General features: G+C 40.1%; 1 protein-coding gene across 8 annotated transcripts in view; it reads right to left on the bottom strand.

Annotated features, from left to right (window-relative positions):
* The window catches only part of PLD1 (phospholipase D1), a 283,431-nt gene that overhangs the window by 111,827 nt on the left and 146,592 nt on the right, over positions 1 to 25,012 (bottom strand). For 7 of the 8 annotated variants that reach the window (XR_001918038.1, XM_018047809.1, XM_018047781.1 and 4 more), the window contains 6 exons: positions 23,854 to 24,054; positions 22,632 to 22,845; positions 21,927 to 22,040; positions 15,519 to 15,647; positions 14,661 to 14,779; positions 12,567 to 12,680 (listed from right to left, as the gene is read on the bottom strand). Coding sequence is in view for 7 of the 8 variants with exons in the window: in XM_018047809.1 (XP_017903298.1) it covers positions 12,567 to 12,680; positions 14,661 to 14,779; positions 15,519 to 15,647; positions 21,927 to 22,040; positions 22,632 to 22,845; positions 23,854 to 24,054 (891 nt within the window). In the remaining variant the exon portion in view is untranslated. The remainder of the gene's footprint in view (positions 1 to 12,566; positions 12,681 to 14,660; positions 14,780 to 15,518; positions 15,648 to 21,926; positions 22,041 to 22,631; positions 22,846 to 23,853; positions 24,055 to 25,012) is intronic. The other variant, XM_018047765.1, reaches the window with a different exon arrangement.

Here is a 25,012-nt window from a genome sequence, read left to right as displayed (position 1 = left end):
AGTCTCAAGAGTCTTCCCAGCACCACAATTCAAAAGCATCGATTCTTTGGCAGTCAGCCTTCTTTATGGTTCAACTCTCACATTTGTACATGACTACTGGAAAAACCATAGCTTTGACTATACAGATCTTTGTTGGCAACTTTCAGAATAATACATTCTAAAATACAAATAGATTCATTTAGACACGTAACCTTGATTCTGATTTTAATTAACTGTCTGATCCTTGATGTACCACTCCAACTGTCAAGTTTCTCACTCATACCGCCTCCCTCTCTTTAGACACTTCCCTGCTCCCACTTGGATCACAATAAGAGCTTCCAGCTCAGGCACCTTGTATATGGTAAACACATGAATGCACAGTGAGCCTGCCTGGGTTCAAAGCTTAGCTCAACCACCTAGTGGCTTTCATCTCGGTCAAGTTCCTTAACCTCTCTGAGCCTCAGATTTGTTCTATAAAACTGAGTATCCACTTCGCAAGTTTATAAGAGGATTCAAAGAATTAGTGTGCAGTTTACAGAAGGAGGCTGAGCACCTAGTAAGTAGTACACAAGTGTTTGTTGTTATTAATGAGAGCCTTAGGGGATGCATTTGAGCTGTAGCAGATCATTCCATAGATGCTTCTGACTATAGCTATGCTACAGTCTGGCCACATGGAAGGCTTTTTCAACACTAAGAATCCATTGGTTGTAATTTTTTTCAGCATTCTAACCACTGTTTCAGTATACTGTTGGGCATATAGTAGGTGCTCAATAAATACTTATTATTTGACTTTCCCTAAGCAATAGAATGTTATCATAGAAGAATCACTAGTAAATCCTGATTAAATCACTATTAAATCTCTAATCCTGATTTGAAATGAGTACTGAAACTGTTCCTCTTGAGGTCAACTGAAATTAAAAATAAAAGAATAGCCCATACTTATTAGAGAAGGCAATGGCACCCGACTCCAGTACTCTTGCCTGGAAAATCCCATGGATGGAGGAGCCTGGTAGGGTGCAGTCCATGGGGTCACTAAGAGTCGGACACGACCGAGTGACTTCACTTTTACTTTTCACTTTCAGGCATTGGAGAAGGAAATGGCAACCCACTCCAGTGCTCTTGCCTGGAGAATCCCAACGACGGGGGAGCCTGGTGAGCTGCCATCTATAGGGTCGCACAGAGTCAGACACGACTGAAGCAACTTAGCAGCAGCAGCAGCAGCATTAGGAATTTATAAAATGATCTAATACAAAATCAGTTTTATGTCTGTTACAAATAAAAGGTCTGGTAAAATTCTTGCTTTAATCAATAACTTTAAAAATTGCACATACTGATATAAGACTCAGCTCAGTTCAGATCAGTTCAGTCGCTCAGTCATGTCCAACTCTTTGCGACCCCATGAATCACAGCACACCAGGCCTCCCTGTCCATCACCAACTACCAGAGTTCACTCAGACTCACGTCCATCGAGTCCGTGATGCCATCCAGCCATCTCATCCTCTGTCGTCCCCTTCTCCTCCTGTTCCCAATCCCTCCCAGCATCAGAGTCTTTTCCAATGAGTCAACTCTTTGCATGAGGTGGCCAAATTACTGGAGTTTCAACTTCAGCATCATTCCTTCCAAAGAACACCCAGGGCTGATCTCCTTCAGAATGGACTGGTTGGATTTCCTTGCAGTCCAAGGGACTCTCAAGAGTCTTCTCCAACACCACAGTTCAAAAGCATCAATTCTTTGGCAGTCAGCTTTCTTCACAGTCCAACTCTCATATCCATACATGACCACTGGAAAAACCATAGCCTTGACTAGACGGACCTTTGTTGGCAAAATAATGTCTCTGCTTTTGAATATGCTCTCTAGGTTGATCATAACTTTTCTTCCAAGGAGTAAGCATCTTTTAATTTCATGGCTGCAGTCACCATCTGCAGTGATTTTGGAGCCCCCCAAAATAAAGTCTGACACTGTTTCCACTGTTTCCCCATCTATTTCCCATGAAGTGATGAAACCAGATGCCATGATCTTCGTTTTCTGAATGTTGAGCTTTAATACTACTGAAATCCAAACCTAATACTAAAACTGATTGTGCCATGCTCAGAATGTTATTTGTTTATTCATTAAGAAGTACTTATTATAATATAGCTCCCCAAAAAGCATTTTATTTAATGCTATCTGATGAGTATGTATAATGAAATTAGAAAACTTAACTATTAGCAAGAATAGTCAAATATCTCAGAAGGAAAGTTACAAGGAAAACAGATAAATATAATGCACACTGGGAAAGTATCTTGATTCACAAACTCTTCAGGGAACTGCATTACTGTTCAGCAGCATAAATAACAAAGGTTAAAAAAATAGAGCTTTCAATTCTTTTTTCACTCAAATTTATGTTGAATTTTGTTGCTAAGGTGTATGGCTCTGAAAATGCAGGTCATCTTGAGCAGATCCTCTGGCCACACATCCTGATACAATTCTATATTACTTTGTCAACAATTTGTAAATCTTCAGAGTTTACTGGAAAGGTAGGAACACTTGAGACCTGCCCTATCACTCTGCACTTACTAGCTCTTTCACCTTGAACAAGTCATTTTAATATCATGGAGGCTTGATTTCCTCCTTTAAACACTTGAGATTGCTCTGTCTGTCCCTGTTTTTCTCTCTCTCATACACACATACCTGCCCACCCACACACTCCCATACAGAGCTGCTGTAAAGAAAAAAAATGGCATGACAAACACAAAGCATTGTTATACAGCACACAGTAGATATTTGATACATGGTAGATCTACTTTTCTAAAGGCTTCCCTAGTGGCTTAGATGGTAAAGAATCTGCCTGCAATGCGGGAGACGGGGTTCAGTCCCTGGGTTGGGAAGATCCCCTGGAGAAAGGAATGGTAATCCATTGCAGTATTCTTGCCTGGGAAATCCCATGGATGGAAGAACCTGGCAGGCTACAGTCCATGGGCTCACAAAGACTTAGACACGACTGAGTGACTAACACACACACACACACACACACCATCCTAAAATGTTATGAGCAAAGTTTATATACTACCCTTGGTGGTAATGTCCTAGTCTTGCCCTCATATCCATACACCTTATACTTTCTTTACTTTCTCAGTTTCAAATTTTGTTCCTTCAACGATTTAATAAACTTATTCACATAAGATATATATCAGGAGTGTTGAGCAAGGGTCAACTCAAAGGTCAAGTCTGATTGATTCCAAGTGGCTTCCTGGACAGCTATGTTGAAAAGTGGATTCTTGGAACTAGACACATGGGGGAAGAAATCTGGGTTAATGGTGAATGGCGGCCAGGAGGGAAAGCATGAAGGTCACATATCTGCCATCTTTCCTGTGAAGGATAATGGTAAATGTTTTCCTTTCTAGAAGCAGTTTAATGTTTATAATAAGCACATTTGTAAGCCAAAAGAAGACCATTTTGTCATTAGCCTGTGGGAGAGCATAAAGTAGAGGGAAGCCCACCCCTGATGCCTATAAACCCATACAAGGTAGATGGCTACCTACACCCTAAGGAGGTTTAGCATTATTTATCTTATTGTCTGACACTGTTTCTACTGTTTCCCCATCTATTTCCCATGAAGTGATGGGACCAGATGCCATCATCTGGTCAAAAAAGATCTTCGTTTTCTGAATGTTGAGTTTTAAGCCAACTTTTTCACTCTCCTCTTTCACTTTCATCAAGAGGCTTTTTAGCTCCTCTTTCTGCCATAAGGGTGGTGTCATCTGCATATCTGAGGTTATTGATATTTCTCCCGGCAATCTTGATTCCAGCTTGTGTTTCTTCCAGTCCAGCGTTTCTCACGATGTACTCTGCATATAAGTTAAATAAGCAGGGTGACAAAATACAGCCTTGATGTACTCCTTTTCCTATTTGGAACCAGTCTGTTGTTCCATGTCCAGTTCTAACTCTTGCTTCCTGACCTACATACAGATTCCTCAAGAGGCAGGTTAGGTGGTCTGGTATTCCCATCTCTTTCAGAATTTTCCACAGTTTATTGTGATCCACACAGTCAAAGGCTTTGGCATAGTCAATGAAGCAGAAATAGATGTTTTTCTGGAACTCTCTTGCTTTTTCCATGATCCAGTGGATGTTGGCAATTTGATCTCTGGTTCCTCTGCCTTTTCTAAAACCAGCTTGAACATCAGGGAGTTCACGGTTCATGTATTGCTGAAGTCTGGCTTGGAGAATTTTGAGCATTACTTTACTAGCATGTGAGATGAGTGCAACTGTGTGGTAGCTTGAGCATTCTTTGGCATTGCCTTTCTTTGCAATTGGAATGAAAACTGACCTTTTCCAGTCCTGTGGCCACGGCTGAGTTTTCCAAACTTGCTGGCATATTGAGTGCAGCACTTTCACAGCATCATCTTTCAGGATTGAAACAGCTCAACTGGAATTCTATCACCTCCACTAGCTTTCTTCGTAGTGATGCTTTCTAAGGCCCACTTGACTTCACATTCCAACATGTATGGATGTGAGAGTTGGACTGTGAAGAAGGCTGAGCGCTGAAGAATTGATGCGTTTGAACTGTGGTGTTGGAGAAGACTCTTGAGGGTCCCTTGGACTGCAAGGAGATCCAACCAGTCCATTCTGAAGGAGATCAACCCTGGGATTTCTTTGGAAGGAATGATGCTAAAGCTGAAGCTCCAGTACTTTGGACACCTCATGAGAAGAACTGACTCATTGGAAAAGACTCTGATGCTGGGAGAGATTGGGGGCAGGAGGAGAAGGGGATGACCCAGGATGAGATGGCTGGATGGCATCACGGACTCGATGGACATGAGTCTGGGTGAACTCCGGGAGTTGGTGATGGACAGGGAGGCCTGGAGTGCTGCGATTCATGGGGTCGCAAAGAGTCGGACATGAGTGAGCGACTGAACTGAACTGAGCTGATCTTATTGTCTGAATCCAAAACTGTATCATTTTCTCAAAATGAAAACTCATATAACTTTAAAAAGTCATCATTTTTGGTTAAACTTGAACATATCCTTCAAATAATACAGAAAAAAAAATTACTTGAGACTATTACTCATTTATTATGATTTTGATTCACTAGTCTATTTATTATCACAAGATAATTAAAAATATGAATTTCTCTTTTACCACTAAACCAGAGGCCCTAAGGTAACGTACAAATCAACTCAACTGCTTTAAATGATTGATAATCTAGAAAATTTGTAAACAAATCTAACAAGAAAGCCAAAGGTATTTTGACTGACTTACTTTTGCTTTAAATTTAAGATTTACTCACTTCTTTTCTTAACTGACCTGACCAACGTGTCTTAACATTTTTGGTTCAAACCAATGTAACTGAGACAAACCGCAAACTCCCCCTCACATGCACAGAAATGTGGCTTATCTTACTGCCCCAAGTATATTGAGATCCATATCTAACCCATGCTTTTCAAATCTCAAGTTTGACTACACAATTTTAAAGTACACGTATGCCCTTTCTAAAGGACATATTTCTAATTCTGTGCTTTAGCCTCAAGATTGTAACTAGAACCAGTCATTTTCCTTTGTACGGTGTCCTATTTTTTGACTTAAAGGATAACCTCTTTATCCATAAGCTCTAATCCCCTTACATGTAGTGGGCCCAAGCTGAATATGTGGGCTAAAATGCAGAAATCTATTCTTGAAGGAAAACTTTCTTTGTATTTGTCCCTAGTTCCTGTCCTCTTACTGTAATGCTTTTAGTCCCTATAAATCCAGTACATATCTTAATTCCTTTTTATTTCTCTGAGCTCCCAAGTCAATCACAGATCAAAAGTAATTTTTTTTTGTCTTTCATACAGAAGTTGGCCTCCATGTTGCAGCTCACAAAGAAGTGGTCAGATTATTGAGCTTCATTCTTCCAGTCTGTGTTGAGAAGCACTGCAGGCCAGAAACTGCAGAAATGGACTTTGTTCAAGAATCTGCCTCACACTACCAAATTCTTCCTTTTTTTTTTTTTTTGGCCAGGCTGCGCAGCTGTGTGATCTTAGTTCTCTGATCAGGAATCAAACTGGGCCCTCTGCAGTGAAAGTATGGAGTCCTAGCCATTGGGTCACAGGGAATTTCAAGCTCCTCCTTCTAAGAATCATTCGCCTAAAGTCAAGTGTCATCAACACACACATCACAGTATGTCATTATTCCAATAGTATGATCCTTTGGCCTAAGCAATAGTGAAAAGTTAAACTTGAGGGTGAAGGGAGGGAAGAGAATATACTTTTTGAAGAACAAGACTTAAGGGGAGAGAAGTCCTAGGAAAAAACATATAGTTGAGAGCTCTTGGAAGCTGGAATGAAGCAAAAGGAGAACTGGGGCTGGATTTGGGTCTGCAGCCACGAAGGATGATCTCAAAAGGCAAGCATGCCATGCAGCTTTGCCTTGCTGGGGCCCTTGGTGGTTCAACCATCCTGGGGCTTACTGGAGACAGTATTTCTGCTGAGCAGCTATGGTCTCAGGCTCTGGAGTCAGACTGCTAAAAATCCAGTCTCATCCCCTCCATTACTCACTGTGTTATTTTAACCTCTCAAAGCCTTAAGTTTCCTCATATGTAAAAATAAAGGGTCAAAGAGAACACAGCTTAAAGACTGATAAGTATAAAATGAGATAATCCACAAATCAGTGCAATGCTGAGCACAGGGTAAACACTCCCCGCTCATGTGGCTTCAGCCAGCCAAGATCCACAGCGACATGCACAGAAGTCTTACCATATGAGGACCTGGTCTGTAAATGGAAAACAGCTTCCAGGTTAAGAAACCTCCTTAGAAATGCCAAGTGGCTATTTTTCCCTTTCCTAGTCTCTACTTTGTTCCATCAGTGTATAAAACATTTTGCTCTTCTTTGAAACATTGATTCCTACACTGACATCCTTTGGAGTGTCATTTGGACATTTTCCCTAAGTGGAAGAGCAAATTCTTCCAATCATATAATTGGAATGCTATTTACATTTGCCTGTATATATTTTTTCTTTTCTTTTAATAGAGAGATCGAAGACATGTCTCCGGTGGATTATTTCCCTCACTTTCGAAGGACTTCTTGGCAATGACTGTCTAAGAAATGACTCTTCTACTGTAAGCTGCCCAATTTAATAAAAGGTACTATTTCATGTATCGATTCCACATTGATGCTAATTCGGCATCAAGCGCTTTCTTTTATCTTAGACAGGTCAGATGTCTTCTGTCTTGGTCATTTATCGTAAATGGAAATGATAGCATTCAGGAACCTACTTTGTTCTTTTTAGGGAGGAAACAAGTTCTTTTATAAACTCTGTGCACAGGCAGTTTCAGAATCATCTTTCCTCCCACCCGCCTCCCCATACCTTTTTCCTGCTATGTCTTGTCCAAGCGCTCTTGGCAAGCTTTGGGAACACACAGCACTGAGGGGAAACAACTGAGATTATTTAAGTGTCAGTGGAAGTGGCTGAAGTCAGATCTCAGGACTGGGTGACTTTTTTTAGAAGCAGAAATTCATGCTGGTGGGGGCAGGTCTCCATTCTGCCTGCTGGAGCTCTAGTCTCCTTGGCTGGCTGTGTCAGTCGTCTGCAACAGCTGTGCATATAGCTGGAATTAACAGTAGTATGTGCCTCAGGGTGATCGGGCTCAACATTTTTGTGTTAAAAAATCAAATAACTAGGTTCTCTGCTGCAGATGAAAGAGCAGCATGAATTTCTTTACCTTATTGTATCCAATGTTCTTTTTCTCCATTTCAACATATATGGTACAAACAGTATAAAGATTTTTGTATCCAGAACTAACCTGTCACCCATCCAGATAAATGTCAACTTCTTCACTGCAAACTTTTGAAAACACTAGGAAATGCTTGAAGGTTGTCGCTAATACTGATATAATTCAAACAAGGGTATTCTTCTAGGTGATTTGCATGGATTAATTTCTTTAACTATCACCACAACCCTATGAGACAGGTACTATTCTGATGTCTGTTTTAAAGATGAAGGCAATGCATTCAGAGAGGTGAAATAATTGTCCCAAGGTTATACAGCTCACATGTAGCAAAACAGAAACTTGAATACAGTCTAACTATAGAATCTGCCGCTTCCCCTTGCTATATTACATCACTCCTTTTCAGTTAAGTAAGCTTGTGGTCTCTAAATTACATTATGAACAACAAACTATGTTAAAAAAAAAAAACTCAATCAATGTTTTAAAATCAATGTTTTAAAAATGTTTTAAAATCAATGTTAAAAAGAATAAACCTAAGGAAGAATTTTATTAAATTTCTCAAATAGTCATTTGTCTATTGCCACACGATAGCTGAGAGAGAGAAAGGTTTGAAAATATGACAACAAATTCTTTAAAAATTAAGTAGCCTCCTACACAGCCAAGTCCTAACTCCCTGCTATCTTCTGGATTCTCTGGAAAACCAAGGATTGGACTCGGCTATTGTTTTCAACCTCTAAGCACTAGACTCTCATAACTTGACAACAATGTCTAGAACAAGATGAATAATGTTTACAGCCAGTGAGTAATGTGAAGCGAAATAGTGCTGTGGTCAGAACTTTAGAGAAAAGGAGAAGTGGAGCAGTATAATTTCTTTTCCTCAGCGTCTGGTCCTCTCAGATTTTCCTGTCTTCAAAAAGACACACTTGTCTGGCCATACCCACTGTTTTCACAACTGGAGTTATTTTGGCAGTTCTGAAAACATTTACTGGCAACCAGTAGATGTTTCTTGAAGGGAAACTTTCTTTGTATTTGTCCCTAGTTCCTGTCCTCTTACTGTAATGCTTTTATTCCCTATAAATCCAGTACATATCTTAATTCCCTTTTATTTCTCTGAGCTCCCAAGTCAATCACAGATCAAAAGTAATTTTTTTTTGTCTTTCATACAGAAGTTGGCCTCCATGTTGCAGCTCACAAGTGGCATGGGTCAGGGAAGAGAAAAGAAGTGGTCAGATTATTGAGCTTCATTCTTCCAGTCTGTGTTGAGAAGCACTGCAGGCAAGAAACTGCAGAAATGGACTTTGTTCAAGACTCTGCCTCACACTACCAAATTCTTCCCTTTTTTTTTTTTTTTTTTGGCCATGCTGCGCAGCTTGTGGAATCTTAGTTCTCTGATCAGGAACTAAGGCAGGTACTATTCTGATGTCTGTTTTAAAGATGAAGGAAATGCATTCAGAGAGGTGAAATAATTGTCCCAAGGCTATACAGCTCATATGTAGTGAAACAGAAACTTGAATACAGTCTGACTATAGAATCTGCCCCTTCCCCTTGCTATATTACATCACTCCAGTGATGGCAACCAGTAGATGTTTTGTGAGGTCTAAAGCGTTTAAACGATGGAGGAATCTTCTTTAAGAAAGAGAATATCAATTTATAAATACAAAATTAGTATATTCTCGGATTTATTATAGCAATCTCTTTACCTGTCTCTTTGTTTTCATTCTCTTTCTAATATTGTATGTTTTCACATGTATAAATTTTAGGTCTCAAAGTGTGTTTGTTTGGAAAAATTGAAATAGACATGTCACAGAATGAGAGATCCTACATCAGTTAACCTTGGGAAACGCACATAGTATGTTTAGTCTTAGTGATTCCATGATGTATATACCAGTATCACAAAGGCACTGAGAAGTCCTATATTTTAAAAATCTGCAAAAACTTATCTGTCCATGGAAACCTTTTTTGTGGAATAGCTACTAGCATTTCACAGGCAAAACCCAATTTGGGAAACTCTGATCTAGGTTCAGTTCAGTTCAGTCACTCAGTTGTGTCTGATTCTTTGCAACCCCATGGACTGCAGCAAGCCAGACTTCCCTGTCCATCCCCAACTCCTGGAGCTTACTCAAATTCATGTCCATAGAGTTGGTGATGCCATCCAACCATCCATCCTCTGCCTTCATGAAACATTCGTATATCATGTTTCCTCTCAGATGACCAAAAAAAGCCCACAGTTCACTAATACCTCCAGGATCAGGTTGAAATGAGCAAGATCAGCACTTCAGGGCACCCCCGATCTGGCCATATGTTGTCTGAACCTTATCTACTACCTCTTCAAGAGTGAATGGTTTGCTGTAGTGGTTCTACCTTCTTATTCCTTAGAGGGGGTACCCAGCTCTGTCCCTCTCATTCACCAACCTCTCATGGCACACTGATCTGCATTCTCAAGACTTGCATTTGTCCTAAACCACAACTTGCCTTGTTAACTCAGTTCTTTAACATTAGAGCTTTCGCTTTCCCAGCTAACTCTTTGCCAAAAGGAGGTGGAGAACTCTTTTTGTCTGCTTCCTCGGTATCCAGGTGTGCACTGATCTGGCTGTGTAAAAAGATGGCACTTGAAAGGCACAGACTGACTGAGTAAATGAATTAATGAGTCAGTGAGTCTTGGTAAACTCCAGGCAGCCTGGGCATTCAGGGATGAACATATGAGTTTATAAGAAGAGGTCACTGATCTAGCTTCATTTCTACCACAACATCCCATGATACAGAGAAGGTGAACCAGGGCAGGTGCTTCGTAGGACGGACATGCAGAGCATCTATCTGTCTCATCAGGGCAGCAGGATGAGAATATGTAAAACAGGGCTGTACCAAAGGCATCAGAAGACATATGTATATGCAAACACTAGGATAAAACATCTGCTAATCATAAAAATACACAATGCCCAGCAATATCGTTTCAACAGCTGCTTAATTAGTATCTGCTAACTTTGGTAAGTTGATCACTGAGTCAATTTTAATCCCATCTCAAATATTAAATTAAACTCTCTTGTTTTCTTAATATCAAGGCTCCTATTTTATCTTATAGGTAACTTTTTTCCCCTCTAAGTAGAATAAAATTAAACATGTTCATAAAATATTCATTAATTTACAAATGCATGCATATTTATCTGTGCTTCTAAGTTTAAATTAGTTATCTCCTTTAGCCTGGGATGACTATTTGCTGTAGATAATTCTTTTAAGTGATTTATCTTTTTGATCTATTATTTGATCTATGGTTTGAAATGTCTTTTTATTTCTTATATACACACACCTCTACTTGCACACAGTACAAAGTAACTAATTCAGGCATTTCATTTATTTCATTTAGGTGTTAGAATCCATGTCCAAATTATAAAAATCCATAATAGTAATGTTAGCAGCAGACTACTGGATCTTTACTTAAACAATAGTTTTAAAAATTTTGGTATGTGTATTTATTGTGAAATGATTAGCACAAGTTAGTTAACATCCATAACTTCACATATTTACAAAATTTTTTCTTGCGATAAGAACTTTTAAGCTGTATTTCCTGGAAAGTGAAAGTGTTATTCCCTCAGTTGTGTCTGACTCATTGTAACTCCATGGACTGTAGCCCACCAGGCTCCTCTGTCCATGGAATTCTCCAGACAAGAATATTGGAGTGGGCTGCCATTCCTTTCTCCAGGGGATCTTCTCAACCCAGGAATCGAACCTGGTCCTGCATTGTGGTCTTCCCTGGTGGCTCAGCAGTAAAGAATCTGCCTGCAATGCAGGAGACCCAGGTTTGATCCCTGGGTTGTGAAGATCCCTTGCAGGAGGGCATGGCAACCCACTCCAGTGTTCTTGCTTAGAGGATCCCATGGACAGAGGGGCCTGGCAGGCTACAGTCCATGGGGTTGCAAAGAGTCAGACACAACTGAAGCAATTAAGCAGCAGCAACAGCTCCTGCATTGCAGGTGGATTCTTTATCATCTGAGCCACCAGGGAAGCCCTGTACTCAGCAACTTTCAAACAATACAGTGCTGTTAACTATAGTCACCACGTTGTACAGTACATCCCGAGTACTTTTAATTAAGAGTAAAACTGGAAGTCTGTACTTTTGACCACTGTCACCCACTTCTTAAACCCTCCTACCCCACCCTTTGCCTGTGGCAAACACCAATCTGTTCTTTACTTAAACAATACTTTTGATGCAGATAGTGATGACTTCGAACAAAAGGCAATGCCAAGGTGGCCAACTCTAGATCTGTTCCTGCATGATATCAAGATACTTGAGTTGGAGTTGGTCCAGGGAGCAGATTAGGTAACAGTGGATTTCAGATTAGGTAACAACTAGGATTTCAAGCTCCAGCTCTACTGATAACCCTCAATGACCCTGAGCAAGTCTCAAAATTTCACTGGGTCTTAATTTTCTTATTTGTAATTTGAGAACGTTGGACTGCATGTAGTCAAATTTTGTGCCTCTAATAAGCAAACTTCTCATTCTTTTAAAAATGCCTCTAAAAGGAATTTGGTTAATTAAGGAACTAAAATTAGATTGAACTATAGCTTCCAAGATGCTAAGTTTCAACCAAATTCCTGGTACCTCACTAGTATCAGTCCCAGGGTTACTAGGTATCATGTTGCTAGAATCAATCAGAAGGACTTACAAGACAAGCCTCTCCTTGACTGGCTTTTTCTAAAGACATGTATTTATTACATTTATATAAGAGTTTTAAAAAGAGGATAAATTGAATACATTTAAAATTGAAAATATAATACTAAAATTTAAAAGATCTATTCAGATTTGTTTTGGAGTTGTCTGCTTTAAAAAACTTGAAGCCAATAGGCATTTAGTCCACATGAATGATTGTACCCAGTAGTTATTTCATGAAAAACAAAAACCAAACTTACCTGTACATTAGCATGGACAGACCCAGGCACTTGGTATTTCAACTCGTGGGCTGTTGTTTGAGATTTGGGAAGCAGAAAAGGATAAGAAAGGGACCGATATTTTGGTTTCATAATCTAAAATAAAGAGAATCAGGTAAAAAAGATTCAAATGAAAAAATAATTCCAGTCTTCCCTACTTTGTGATTCTAAAAGATATACAGGTTCATTTGAAAAAGAAAAATATATACTAACAGTGGGTGTTTCTAGCTGAAGAGACAACAAATTATTTATTTATGTTTTCTATTTCCCAGAAGCAGAAAACTCCTTTGTTCCTTCTTTTACCTTTTGGAGTGAGCATTGAAAGTGAAAGTGAAAGTTGCTTAGTCATGTCTGACTCACTGAGACCCCATGGACCATATAGTCCATGGAATTCTCCAGGCCAGACTACTGGAGTGAGTAGCCGTTCCCTTCTCCAGGGGATCTTCCCAACCTACGGATAGAACTCAGGTCTCCCACGTTGCAGATGGATTCTTTACCAGCTGAGCCAATAGGCAAGCCCAAGAATACTGGACTGGGTAGCCTATCCCTTCTCCAGGGGATCTTCCTGATCCAGGAATCAAGCCGGGGTCTCCTGCATTGCAGGCAGATTCTTCACCAATTGAGCTATTGCTTCATATTTTTAAAGAAAAGTTAAATATAACCTAGAGTTGTAGACTCACTTGAAAAGACCCTGATGCTGGGAAAGATTGAGGGCAGGAGGAGAAGGGGACGACAGAGGATAAGATGGTTGGATGGCATCACCGACTCGATGGACATGGGTTTGGGTGTACTCTGGGAGTTGGTGATGGACGGGGAGGCCTGGCGTGCTGTGGTTCATGGGGTCACAAAGAGTCGGACACAATTGAGCCACTGAACTGAACTGAGAGCTGTAGAAGTATACAATTGCAAAAACGGGATTATTTTATAAACTGATTTTTTACTATGTTGTCGATATCTCGTAACAGCAATAAATCACTACAGGTCCTTTTAAAAACAATTTCATAGTAAAATGTCATGGAACAATCATAATTTGTTTAATAAATTTCTATTAATGAAGATTTCAGTTATTTCTCATTTTATATGAATTATTAGATACAATGTCAAAATAAATTACTTACTGAATAACTTCTTTAGCTTAAATACCTGAAATTGATTTTCTGAGTCAAAGGTTACATCCTTTAAAAATTTTTTTGCGATTATACCAATTTATCCTCCCAGGAGTAGGGTATAAGAGCATCAAAGATCCTGAACCCAATTGTGGGTTTCTGCAGTGTATTTAACTTTGCCAGTCCAATAGGTTAAAAATAATATCCTTTTATTTATTCCTCCATTCACCTCTAAATTCTTGTTAAAAATATTTCCACTATTTCTAAGCACTCCCACTAACTGTTTATAGTGTAAATTAAGTGAAAAATAAGGTGACACTCTGAGTTAACAAAACTAAATTTTTTCCCCAAATTATATCCAAACTAAAGGGAAGAAATGCCTCATCACCATTTAAAATAAATAAAAGGGAATCTTAACAACACCAAGACAATAGGCACTTAACTTATGAGTATTAGGTCAAATTCTTGTAAGTAATGAAGGCATCTTATGAAAGAGGACAAAATCTGGAGGAAAGAGAAGTAGCTCCATCTTCTCATATTGCTCACTTTGCTCAGAACTGCCTCTCAGAAGCCTGTGCCAACATGGATCCAGGGCATTGCCAGGACTGCAAGGACTTGAAAGCTGCAGCTCTCACCTGAACAAGGGTCCCATCCCCGCTATAGTAGCTCAGCAGCCCTCCACATGACTATCAACCCAGGTGAGATGCTTAAACTGGGGGTCCCAGGTTAATGGTTACACCATAGTCTGTGATGGTAGTACCATTCCTCTACCCTCTGAATAATTTGTGGAGGAAAAGTTCAGGAACTATTTTTTTCTCCTCTTTTGCCCAGAGTCCCAGGTGCTCTGACAACCGGACGCTCAACAGTGGATGAAGTGGCACAGCTGCGGCCACATCAGCCCCTTCTCGTCGCCTCTTCCTGGCCTGTCCCTCTACATGTGGACTGAATCATGCTAAAACCACCCATGTACCTTCGTGAAGTTCCAGCGCTGGATGAAGTGACGGGCCACATCGCGAGCTGCCTTGCCGTGGACTGCAGAGGCTATGTCATGCCACGGCATCCGGGGGGTGGAGTGCCTGTCAATGAAATCTGCCCAGGTGCACCAGGCAAGGATCCACACTAACTGCTGTGCCCACAAGGCACATAAACCATCTGACCCCAGCTCTGACCCCAACTATGATACATTAAAAAAAAGAGTGGTGATGTCCACCATATGTACATTTCTTGACTCGGATAGAATAATACCTTTATGGCCAAGGGAAGCATAGATCTCACATTGAGGAACATAGTCCCTATGCACCTCTCCCAATATGAAGTTTCCATTCCACTATTAGAGAATCACTGAGAAAGGCAGATGTGAGTTGGTACAAATTATCTAAAGATATCAACGTGATATTACATTTTCTCTTCTATTCCATTGAAATAATGTCAAGCTATGTATGGACTACCATTTCTAGTTCCTGTTCAGTGTGCAAGCACTTAGATGATCTGAAATGTGTTATTTTAATGTGGGAAGATGAAGATGATAAGCAGAAAAAAGGAGGTCATCAAAGGAAGGGAAACATCTCCTGGAGAATTACAGATTATGATGCCTAAAATATGCCTATATGCAATCTGGAGATTTCAAACAAGTAAGCTACATTTCATTTTCTGTTCTTACTATACTCACAAGGAAAAACCCTTAAGTATATGACTAAATCATGGTCTCCAATGTTTCACCAAATGTTCAAAACAAAACAAGATATTAGATCATGCACATGCATACTTGTTGAGATACTAACAAGGAAAAGACAAAAAATGTGCAGCCACCCACCACCACGGTACTCACCAGCAAAAGGTTTATCGAGTTGAACCCAGTCTTTGAAGACGAAATTGCAGTAGTCCTTTCCATGCCAGAATCTGGTTTCCCCATGTAACTCTCCCACACGTGTCTGCACACTTCGGAGGGAGGCTGTGTCTGTAAATGCAGCAAGACTCACTCAAAGGCTGTGGTTCAGGTGGGCCCCAGGGAGGGAGGTTCACCTCTCCTTTATTAACACCTAAACACTTCCTAACTTTTCTTCTTAAGCCTCATCACAAGGGTGGCATGGGTTCATTCCATCCGAGCCTGTGGGCTGGCTATGGGCTGGGTAGTTGGGGCTATAACCAGGTTCATCATTTGACAATGATATTTTAATATTTTTATACATGTTTCAATGCCATTCTCCCAAATCATCCCATCCCTGCCCTCTCCCACAGACTCCAAAAGACTGTTCTATACATCTGTGTCTCTTTTGTTGCCTCTCATACAGGGTAATCGCCAGTGCAGGTTCGATGTATGATACAGGATGCTCAGGGCTGGTGCACTGGGATGACCCAGAGGGATGGTATGGGGAGGGAGGTGGGAAGGGGGTTCAGGATGGGGAACACGTGTACACCCGTGGCGGATTCATGTTGATGTATGGCAAAACCAATACAATATTGTAAAGCAATTAGCCTCCAATTAAAATAAATAAATTTATATTAAAAAAGAAATTTAATATTTTTATTCTCATCATCTAGCAGATCACTGGCAGAATGGATCACAGGGTTAACTTGCTGGGTGAGAGCAGTAAAGCCAGGTCTGCTGAAGGAACATGAAATGCTGAGGCCATAAAGAAGTCATGTTCTTCTTTTTGCTCAACCTATATGGTGCACATCTAATGTGTAATTCTTGTCTTTTGCATTTCAAAATGCAAGAACCTCAAATTTGCAGACAGTGGTGTTCTAGCCCTGGAACTGACTAGCTAAGTGACATTGAGATTCACCCTTTTGGGTCAGAAATCCTTTATGTACAAAAGGAATAATTTGGCCCAGCTATCATGTAAGATATTTTGGGCTCTAACATCCTATATTTCTACAATTATAAATGACTTCCATAAAATATCATAACAATAGAAGCAGCTTAGGATCACATAGGCGCAAAAGCAGCATCTACTGCAGTATTTCACAAAGAGCTTTGGCAGGAACATTTTCAGTTCAGTAAATATGTTGACTTAAATAGTTTGTACATTTATGGGATATGCCAATCACAAAGACATAAGCAGGGAACTAGCAGAACTACAAATCACAAAATGCAGCGCTTGGCACCAAAGAGACACTTAACCATCAGACACTGGATGCAAAACGTTTGTTGAATGAATAAATGGTACCACACACAGAAGCCAGAGTAAATACTGGACTGGTCTCCCTACCACCATACTGCCCCGGATATGCCCTTTCAAAAGTGCAGATTCCTTATTTAAAAGCCTTCTAGGATGACCTGCCTACAGGGGGTCAAATCCTCAGGGTTTAGTGTGCAGAGGCAGTTCTTAAACTGCTGCCAATCTCTTTCTCATCCTCTTTTTCCCCATAAACCCAGGCCCCAGGCACACCACCGTTCTCACTGATTGTGACAGGCCTTATCTGTCATGCAGCCAGTACATGATTCCTTCAGACTGGAATGTTCTTCCCACCCTCTTGGTCTGACCTCCTCCTCATCCTTCAAGAGCCACGTTAGCTGTCACCTGTCCTAGAGACACTCCCCATAACCCAGCAGGGAGAGGCTGTGGAATCATTCATAGTTGCACACCCCAGGGCCCTTGACTCTGTGACTCACCTGTCCCTCCCTGTCCGCCACTCACTCATCTATAAACTCAGGGGTGGGGAGTGCATCCCTTCAGTGCCTGGTGTAGCTCCTGGCATTCAGTAGGCAATCAATAATAATTGCAGAGTGAAGAATTTTAAACAATCACTATGCACTCTGCTAGTGAAAGTGAAGTTGCTCAGTCGTGTCTGATTCTTTGCGATCCCATGGACTGTAGCCACCAGGCTCCTCCGTCCATGGGATTTCCCAGGCAAGAATACTAGAGTGGGTTGCCATTTCCTTCTCCAGGGGATCTTCCCGACCCAGGGATCAAACCCAGGTCTCCTGCATTGCAGGCAGACGCTTTAACCTTTGAGCCACCAGGGAAGGAATAATCTGCTAGTATTCTATCCCAAACTGAATAATTAATCTCCAAAGAAAAATGTCTTGAAGTGCTAACAATGAACAAAACTATGTAATATTAAAAATTAGAATTCTATTCATTTCTCCCGGTGATTTATTTTCCTTTTCTCTGAAACTGAAAGGCCAAAGTACTGATAGGTCTATTTGCTCACCTGTAGGCTCTTTATAGGAAGCATGGCACTTTATTTAAAAAAAAAAAATTAAAAATGGGAATAAAGAGAAGATAAATAGCAGGTCAATTCCAAAGTAAAATTTAAAAATATATATAAAATTTGTTTTCATCAGTTGAGAAACTTTGGGCTAAATGTTTACATATATACACATATACTTGTTTAAAAATTAACTTTCATCTAATAATCTGTTTTGACAAGAAAAACAAAGTAAATTCTTAGTCTCAGAAAATGATCTTGGTGCTAACTGAATTCAGTCTGCTCATAATTCAAATTTGGTTTTGGTCATGGCCCACACCAGTGAAATTAATCAGGGTCCTCTTCAGAACCAGTGAAATATTAAGGTTAAACAGAACCAAATCTTGTCAGTAGGATATTTCCCCCTGCTGAATCACTAAGGCACTAAGTTAGTAAAATATTTAATCCCAACACTTCTCTACTATTTAATAGATAATAAGCTCTTTGAGAGCAAAAATAAGTGTTATACAATTTACCATTGCATCCCTGAGAATGGAATTGAGAAATGACTTAACTTGCTATTCATTCTCCCTTATGATGAAATATCTGAGTGTGAAACATTTGCCTCAGCTAAATGACAAGCATTATCTTCCCCATTAGCCATCTATTAAATCATGCTTAACAGGAAATCATCAGCAAACAATTACTGAATATAAAAAGAATAAAATTCAACCCTTTTAAAATGACTGTATCAAGGAAACAATGTGTTTGACATTCTCCCTCTTGCAACATAATTTTGAGAGGGAAAAAAAAAAGTCTTGAGGATGGCTGACTGATTTTGGATTAAAGTATATACTATAGAAATCTATCATAGTTACTAATCACATTTACGATGAGCTGATTTTACTCCACTTTTTTCTACTTAGAAACATGCAATGATCTTGTATGCACACTCTACTGATTTCTACACATCACCAGTAAGGTTCACTCGGAACCCCATTCAGTGCGGCCTTTTGCACTCAAGTGAAACATTGCAGAGAAGCTAACCCAGTTCATACTTTTAGGAAAGGAAGCTATTAACTCAAGCAAACATTCAGTTTCAAACTTATGATGAAGAGTCACTCTATGTTTAATTTGGGTTTCTAGTCCCAGAATTAAGACCATACAGTTTAAGTCATTGCATGATTTAAACGTAGAGCTATGCTCTTTAAACTTCCTTCTCCATTAATAGTAGAACCTTACTTTTTCTTCCCCAAAAACAAATTCACATGGCAGTCCAATATATAAAACAATGTAAGTGGGATTTTTCTGGTTGAAGCAGGTAGCAATTAAGGTAGGAGGGGCCCGGATCTTCAGTAATATCCTCAAAACTCCCCGAGAAACACCAGGATGTAAGGAACAGACTCGGTAAAGCACTGTTCCAGAAGAACTCAACTATTCTTTGGCTTTGGTTTTTAAGTAAGTGAACTCTTTTCCATATTAAAAAGCTAACCTGGTAACTTAACACAGTTAATGGAAAGAGTCCTCTCGGTCCCCCACATCCCGTGTCCAGCGCATCAGCTGTGCCGTCACCTCTGCTTCAGGACGGTTTCAGTACCTGCCTGGTCATGATCTGCCACCCCTGTCTGCTCTAAAGAATAAGCTTGTAAAAAATGTTTGTTAGATCGTGTCTGGCCTTTGCTCAAGACCAGCTGATGACTTCCTTTTTCTACTCAAAGTATAAGGCAAAATTCTATAACCTACTCAACCCTGTCCAACTTTGCTCCTATCATTATCCCCAGCCCTCCCAACTTCAGCCATGCCTGGAAGTCACCTGTCCCGTCCTTTCTCACAGTCTACACTGGCTGGCCTCCCTCCCTTATCCTACTTCTCTCCTTTTGGACCTTTGTCGAAAACTCATCTCAGTGGAAAAGCATTCTCTGACTCCCTCCTCATGTAAAATAATCACTCCTTCCCTCTGCCCTTTCTCTCTTCCCCTGCTCTATTATTCTGCGAGATAATTCATACCACCTGACACACTGTGTTTGATGGTCTATTTCTATTTACAAATTCCCATCCTCACTTTCCAACTAGATAACTGAATTTCATTTATGTGGTTCATCCCATCCCTAGTACCCAGAACAATCAATGATCGACATATTACAGGAGTTCAGTAAGTACTTATTTAATAAACAAATGAGTCATACATATTTAGTTTTGTACTCCCACTTACAATTTTTAATGATTGTGCAATTCCATCAAGGGAATGGATTGCTCATTATGTTCTAGAACCATCCTCCATCCTCTGTTGGATATTTAGGGTGTTTACTTTTTCCCCCCCCCTCTCTCTCCCTTAAAAAAAAAAACAAAAACAAACTACAACACTGCACTGGATGTGTATCCAGTTTATTAAAGAGAGGATTTCCATCAACACCTAAAAACAACCATATTGCTGTCCCCAGCTCATGACTGTGGGAATCACCCCCTCAGTCTATTACCAGCCTGAATTACTTAATATATTCTGCACTCAGCTTGCATCTTCCTTTCCACTTGCCTCCAATCCTGTTGTCAGCAATACTAACATTTAGTCCCCTCATTGCTCCGTCTTAACTTCAGTCCTAACATAGCAAAGCCATATGCTGGAATTACAAAGCAAAATCTGGACCTATTTGTAACCCTTGTCTTTAAAGTCTGCCCCTGACCTGGCTCTCTGGACTTCCCAGTGCCCTGCCTCAGGGCTATGCTGCTCTACGGAGCACAGGAGTTACTGTGAGCTCTCCCCGAATCCACATAAGCATCAAGGGCTAGCTGTATGCTAAACAGACAAAATGTCTCCCCATGTATGCCCTTCTCCATATTTTAATGGTATCAGTGTTGTTGAGATTTATGAATGCATATGGATTTAACAGTTACATAGGTGCTTTAGTTCACTATAAATAGTCAATCACTTTAAAAATTGCTGGGTCTCCAGGCTAAAGAATGCTGGAACCACTGCCCAAGGTCCAGCCTAGTGTTCAGGGTCATTAGTCCCTAATCGGAGAAGGCAATGGCACCCCACTCCAGTACTCTTGCCTGGAAAATCCCATGGATGGAGGATTTTGGGCTGTAGTCCATGGGGTTGCTAAGAGTCAGACACAACTGAGCAACTTCACTTTCACTTTTCACTTTCAGGCATTGGAGAAGGAAATGGCAACCCACCCCAGTGTTCTTGCCTGGAGAATCCTAGGGACGGGGGAGCCTGATGGGCTGCCGTCTATGGGGTCGTACAGAGTCAGACACGACTGAAGCGACTTAGCAGCAGCAGCAGCAGCCCCTAACAGCCACAAATGACTCACATCCAGCCCTGCTTGCTGGGCTCCATCTCAGTCATCTCCTAAACAGTACACAGAACTGTGGCCTTGAGAATTTAGCCAAAAGGTCCTCCTTCGGTCATCTGCATTTCTGCTAAATCACAAATCTGATTCGTGACTTCTAGGAGGCTGAGAAAATGGAACTTCACTGGGCACATCACTTATCATCTCTAAACCTTCATTTGTAAAAAGAAGATAACACTATTATAACCAAGCACCACCAGTGTTCCCGGCAGTGAGGGCCAGAGTCTGCACATGATAAAAGCCAGCTTACATTTTACTGTGGTTGCTATTTACTATGATGATTGTGTGTATGCATGCTAAGTCGTTTCAGTGGTGTCCAATTCTTTGTGACCCCATGGACTGTAGCCTGCCAGACCTCTCTATCCATGGGATTCTCCAGGCAAGAATACTGGAGTGGGTTTCCATACTCTCTTCCAGGGGGTCTTCCCAACCCAGGGATCAGACCCGCATCTCTTATGTCTTCTGCATGGGCAGGCAGGTTCTTTACCACTAGAGTCACCTGGGACGCCCATTATTTGTCCCTATATCTGATCTGTTGCCAAATCCCTCTTCATTCCCACCACATTTTAGGCCCTGATTAATTTATTTGAGTACCTCGTTCTTACAAAAGCTTATCAGATCATCATCTCTAATAATACGTGCAGGGTAAAAGCTGTGAGAACAGAGAGGCAATCCAGAAATACAGTCACTCTGCTCATGCAGCAAAAGCCGAAGCCTACGGAGATTCTGGCACTTCACACACCACTTACCAATGTTAGGTCTAGTAAGCCCCTGCTCAGACTCACTGGAAGAGCGAAAGAGTTTCCAGTGGGGTTTTAAACCATGGATTAAATTCTGACGACTCCTACAGTGATTACAATAACCTGGAGAAAGTTAAGAGTTCTTTTTTTACAAAGATATATATATATGTAAATATATACACACATATATGAAGTTTTCTAAACTGGAAAGCAGGTTCAATCACTTTTAAAAGTAGGCAAGGCTATAAAATCAGTCACAAATTCTGTGCCACAGAAACTGTAGTTTTAAAGACAAATCTGAAAAGAATAGTAAATGTACAAAATGTAGAAAATCTGATGTTTGAGGACAAAAGCTTGATGTATTTCTGGACAGGAAGAGATATGCAATCTCTGCTATGATGTTTATAAAGTACACCTAATACTTTTCCTTCATAATTTGGTATTAGTTTAGAAATGCTTAGCCATTCTGTGACCATTAGAAGCATCAATTGTGAGTGTTATGAGTACTGATGTGAATAAAACAATAAATCTCCACTACAATGAGTCAAACAGAGCCCCAAAATGGTATGAGATTGAATAGGATGATATAATGACGTTTAAACATTGCTTGCTTTACTCCATGTTAGGTATAATGGTTCTGTAAACAGGTGTCCCGTGTCTGGCTATGAAGGAATAGAGTCGGCGAGATAAACTCCAGGGCAGACCGTGACTTACTGGAGGCACTGTCAATGCTGCTGATGCTGTCTGTGTCGTGCAGGTGGTGTCTGTGCAGCTGCCTGTAGAGACTGAATTTGGAGAACTTTCTGGGCTTTCCTATTCCTTTCAGTTTTGAATTTGCATCATCAGGAGGGTTCAGGATGGGCAGATCTTTATCAGATTCGTTTTTATCTTTGAGGCGTAAGGATTCCATAGACTCTGTTGTTTCAGCCTGAGAAAATTATTTTTAAAAAAAGAGAAATGAAAGAAACTGCATAATATATGCTGCAATGTGGTCTTTTAATTCCAGTTTAAAGTTTACACATGTTGCTGGCTCCCTACAAGACACACAATAATGTGCGTGAGGTCACATGCAGGGCAGTAGGGGGATTCTTGTGAGCTGTTTAAACACTTTCAAAGGGACACCAGGAAGTCCATTACAGTTCCTCTTTCACTGCATCAAGTTCTTGCAATTTTATGCCAATTAACCTTTCAGTTTCAGATATAATTACATGAGTTACACTCACTGTTGAGGTACTGAACTTCCTCTGATAAACATTAAGTAAGTGATGATTTTTCTGTCAATTATTTTCCCCATTACCTTTCCACTAAATCTCTATTTTCCTAGGAAAGTCACCAACATATACAGCAGAAAAATAAGATGGAGGCCATCAAATTTTTAATAAGTGTATTGATATTTTGGCAACCATCTATCTGAGTTGAAATAATAACTACACGAATATAGGCGTACAGAGATTTTGGCAGTTCTTGATTTGAAAGGTACGTTGAGGAGTTATTAACCTCCTGCTTTCAAACAGAATTCTCTAAAGGTCTCCAGACTGACTTATCTTATTTTCATATGTCTGTAAGAAGGAACATTTCAAAAACCTTGGCAGCAACTTGTAATAAGGCTGCTTACTTGAAGTCCAATTGTGCTACACATTTTTATGAACTTTTTTCCCCCAAATAGGAATTAAATCTTTAATTTAAATGGAAACCCAAGGAACTGACTATGAGATAGCAAATGTTTTATGGAATCTATTTAGTTTTCTTACAAGAGAAGAAACTGAGACTAACAGACTCCTTAGGTGGTATTTGAAACTAGGTCTATGTTGGACTCAACTATCCAGGAATGTGCCTCCTTTCATTCAACCCATCAGCCAACCAATCATGTTTCTGATACACACTTATACAAACTGTGTCCCTTTTATGCAGTTCCATAAAGATGAAATCTACTAACTGTGAGGGAACCCAGAGATGGTCCCCCGATGACGCGCTTCACGCTGCCCACATCCGTGAGTCTGTGTTCGTTGTCATCCCACCTCCCGTAAGCCAGGTCAATCCCACCCACAAAGGCCACTGACTGGTCGATGATGACGAGTTTCTCATGATGAGCCCACAGGTATACGCTGGACGACACGTGATCCGGGTGCCTCATCACCTTGAGAGGAAAAGACCCACACATGTAGTATGCTTTCTAAAATGCCTTTCATACTATAACAAAATAGGTCTGTTCATACCCTTGAAGAGCATTTCCTACAATTCAAATACTAAAATGTGCTATCTATACATTGAAGGGAATCCCCAAACTTCTAATTTTATCCTCAGTATTTACCAAAGGAAGATCCTTGGTTACTTTTCAAGACTCCCCTGCCCGTTCTGGACCCCCTACACTTGTGGGGAGCTACCATTCAGCTTGAAATTTGGCCACATATTTCAATAAAGGTCAGCTCAGTGGGATAGCAGATTCCCTTCCCTCCACCAAAGGATTACATTGTCTGTGGTATTACTTAAAAAACACTGAAACTTTTGAACCAGCGTTTATCTGTGACAAAAATTACTAAGTGTATTGATATTTTAGTAGTCATTGAGTTGAAGTAGTAAGTATATGATATAGGGATATAGATGTTTTGGCAGCTCTTGATTTTAAAGGTACTTTGAGAAGTTATTAATCTCCTGCTTTCAAGTAGAATTCTCTCTAAATGATCCCTGACCTATTTTTGTATGTCTTTAAGTGGAAACATATCAAAAACTTTGAAGATAATTTTACTGTTTAACAACATTTTTTTATTGTGGTGAAATACACATAACATAATATTTATGGTTTTAACTTTTTTTATGTGTACAGTGTAGTGGTATTAAACATATTCTTATTGTACAACCATCTCCAGAACTTTTCATTCTGCAAAACTGAAACTCTACACTCATTACCAATAAAGCCCCATTCCCTCTTCCCCCAAAACTCTAGCAACTACCATCTACTTTTTATCTCTGTGAATTTGACTACTGTAGGTACCTCATGTAAAAGGAATCTATCTTTTTATGACTGGCTTATTTCACCTAGAATAATGTCTTCAAGGTTCATACACATGATTTAAGATATGCCAGAATTTCCTTAA

The sequence above is a fragment of the Capra hircus genome, chromosome 1 (assembly GCF_001704415.2).
Source record: "Capra hircus breed San Clemente chromosome 1, ASM170441v1, whole genome shotgun sequence".
Classification (NCBI taxonomy): Eukaryota; Metazoa; Chordata; class Mammalia; order Artiodactyla; family Bovidae; genus Capra; species Capra hircus.
The sequence above is the reverse complement of the archived record's forward strand: the minus strand, read 5'-3'. Positions and strand labels throughout refer to the sequence as shown.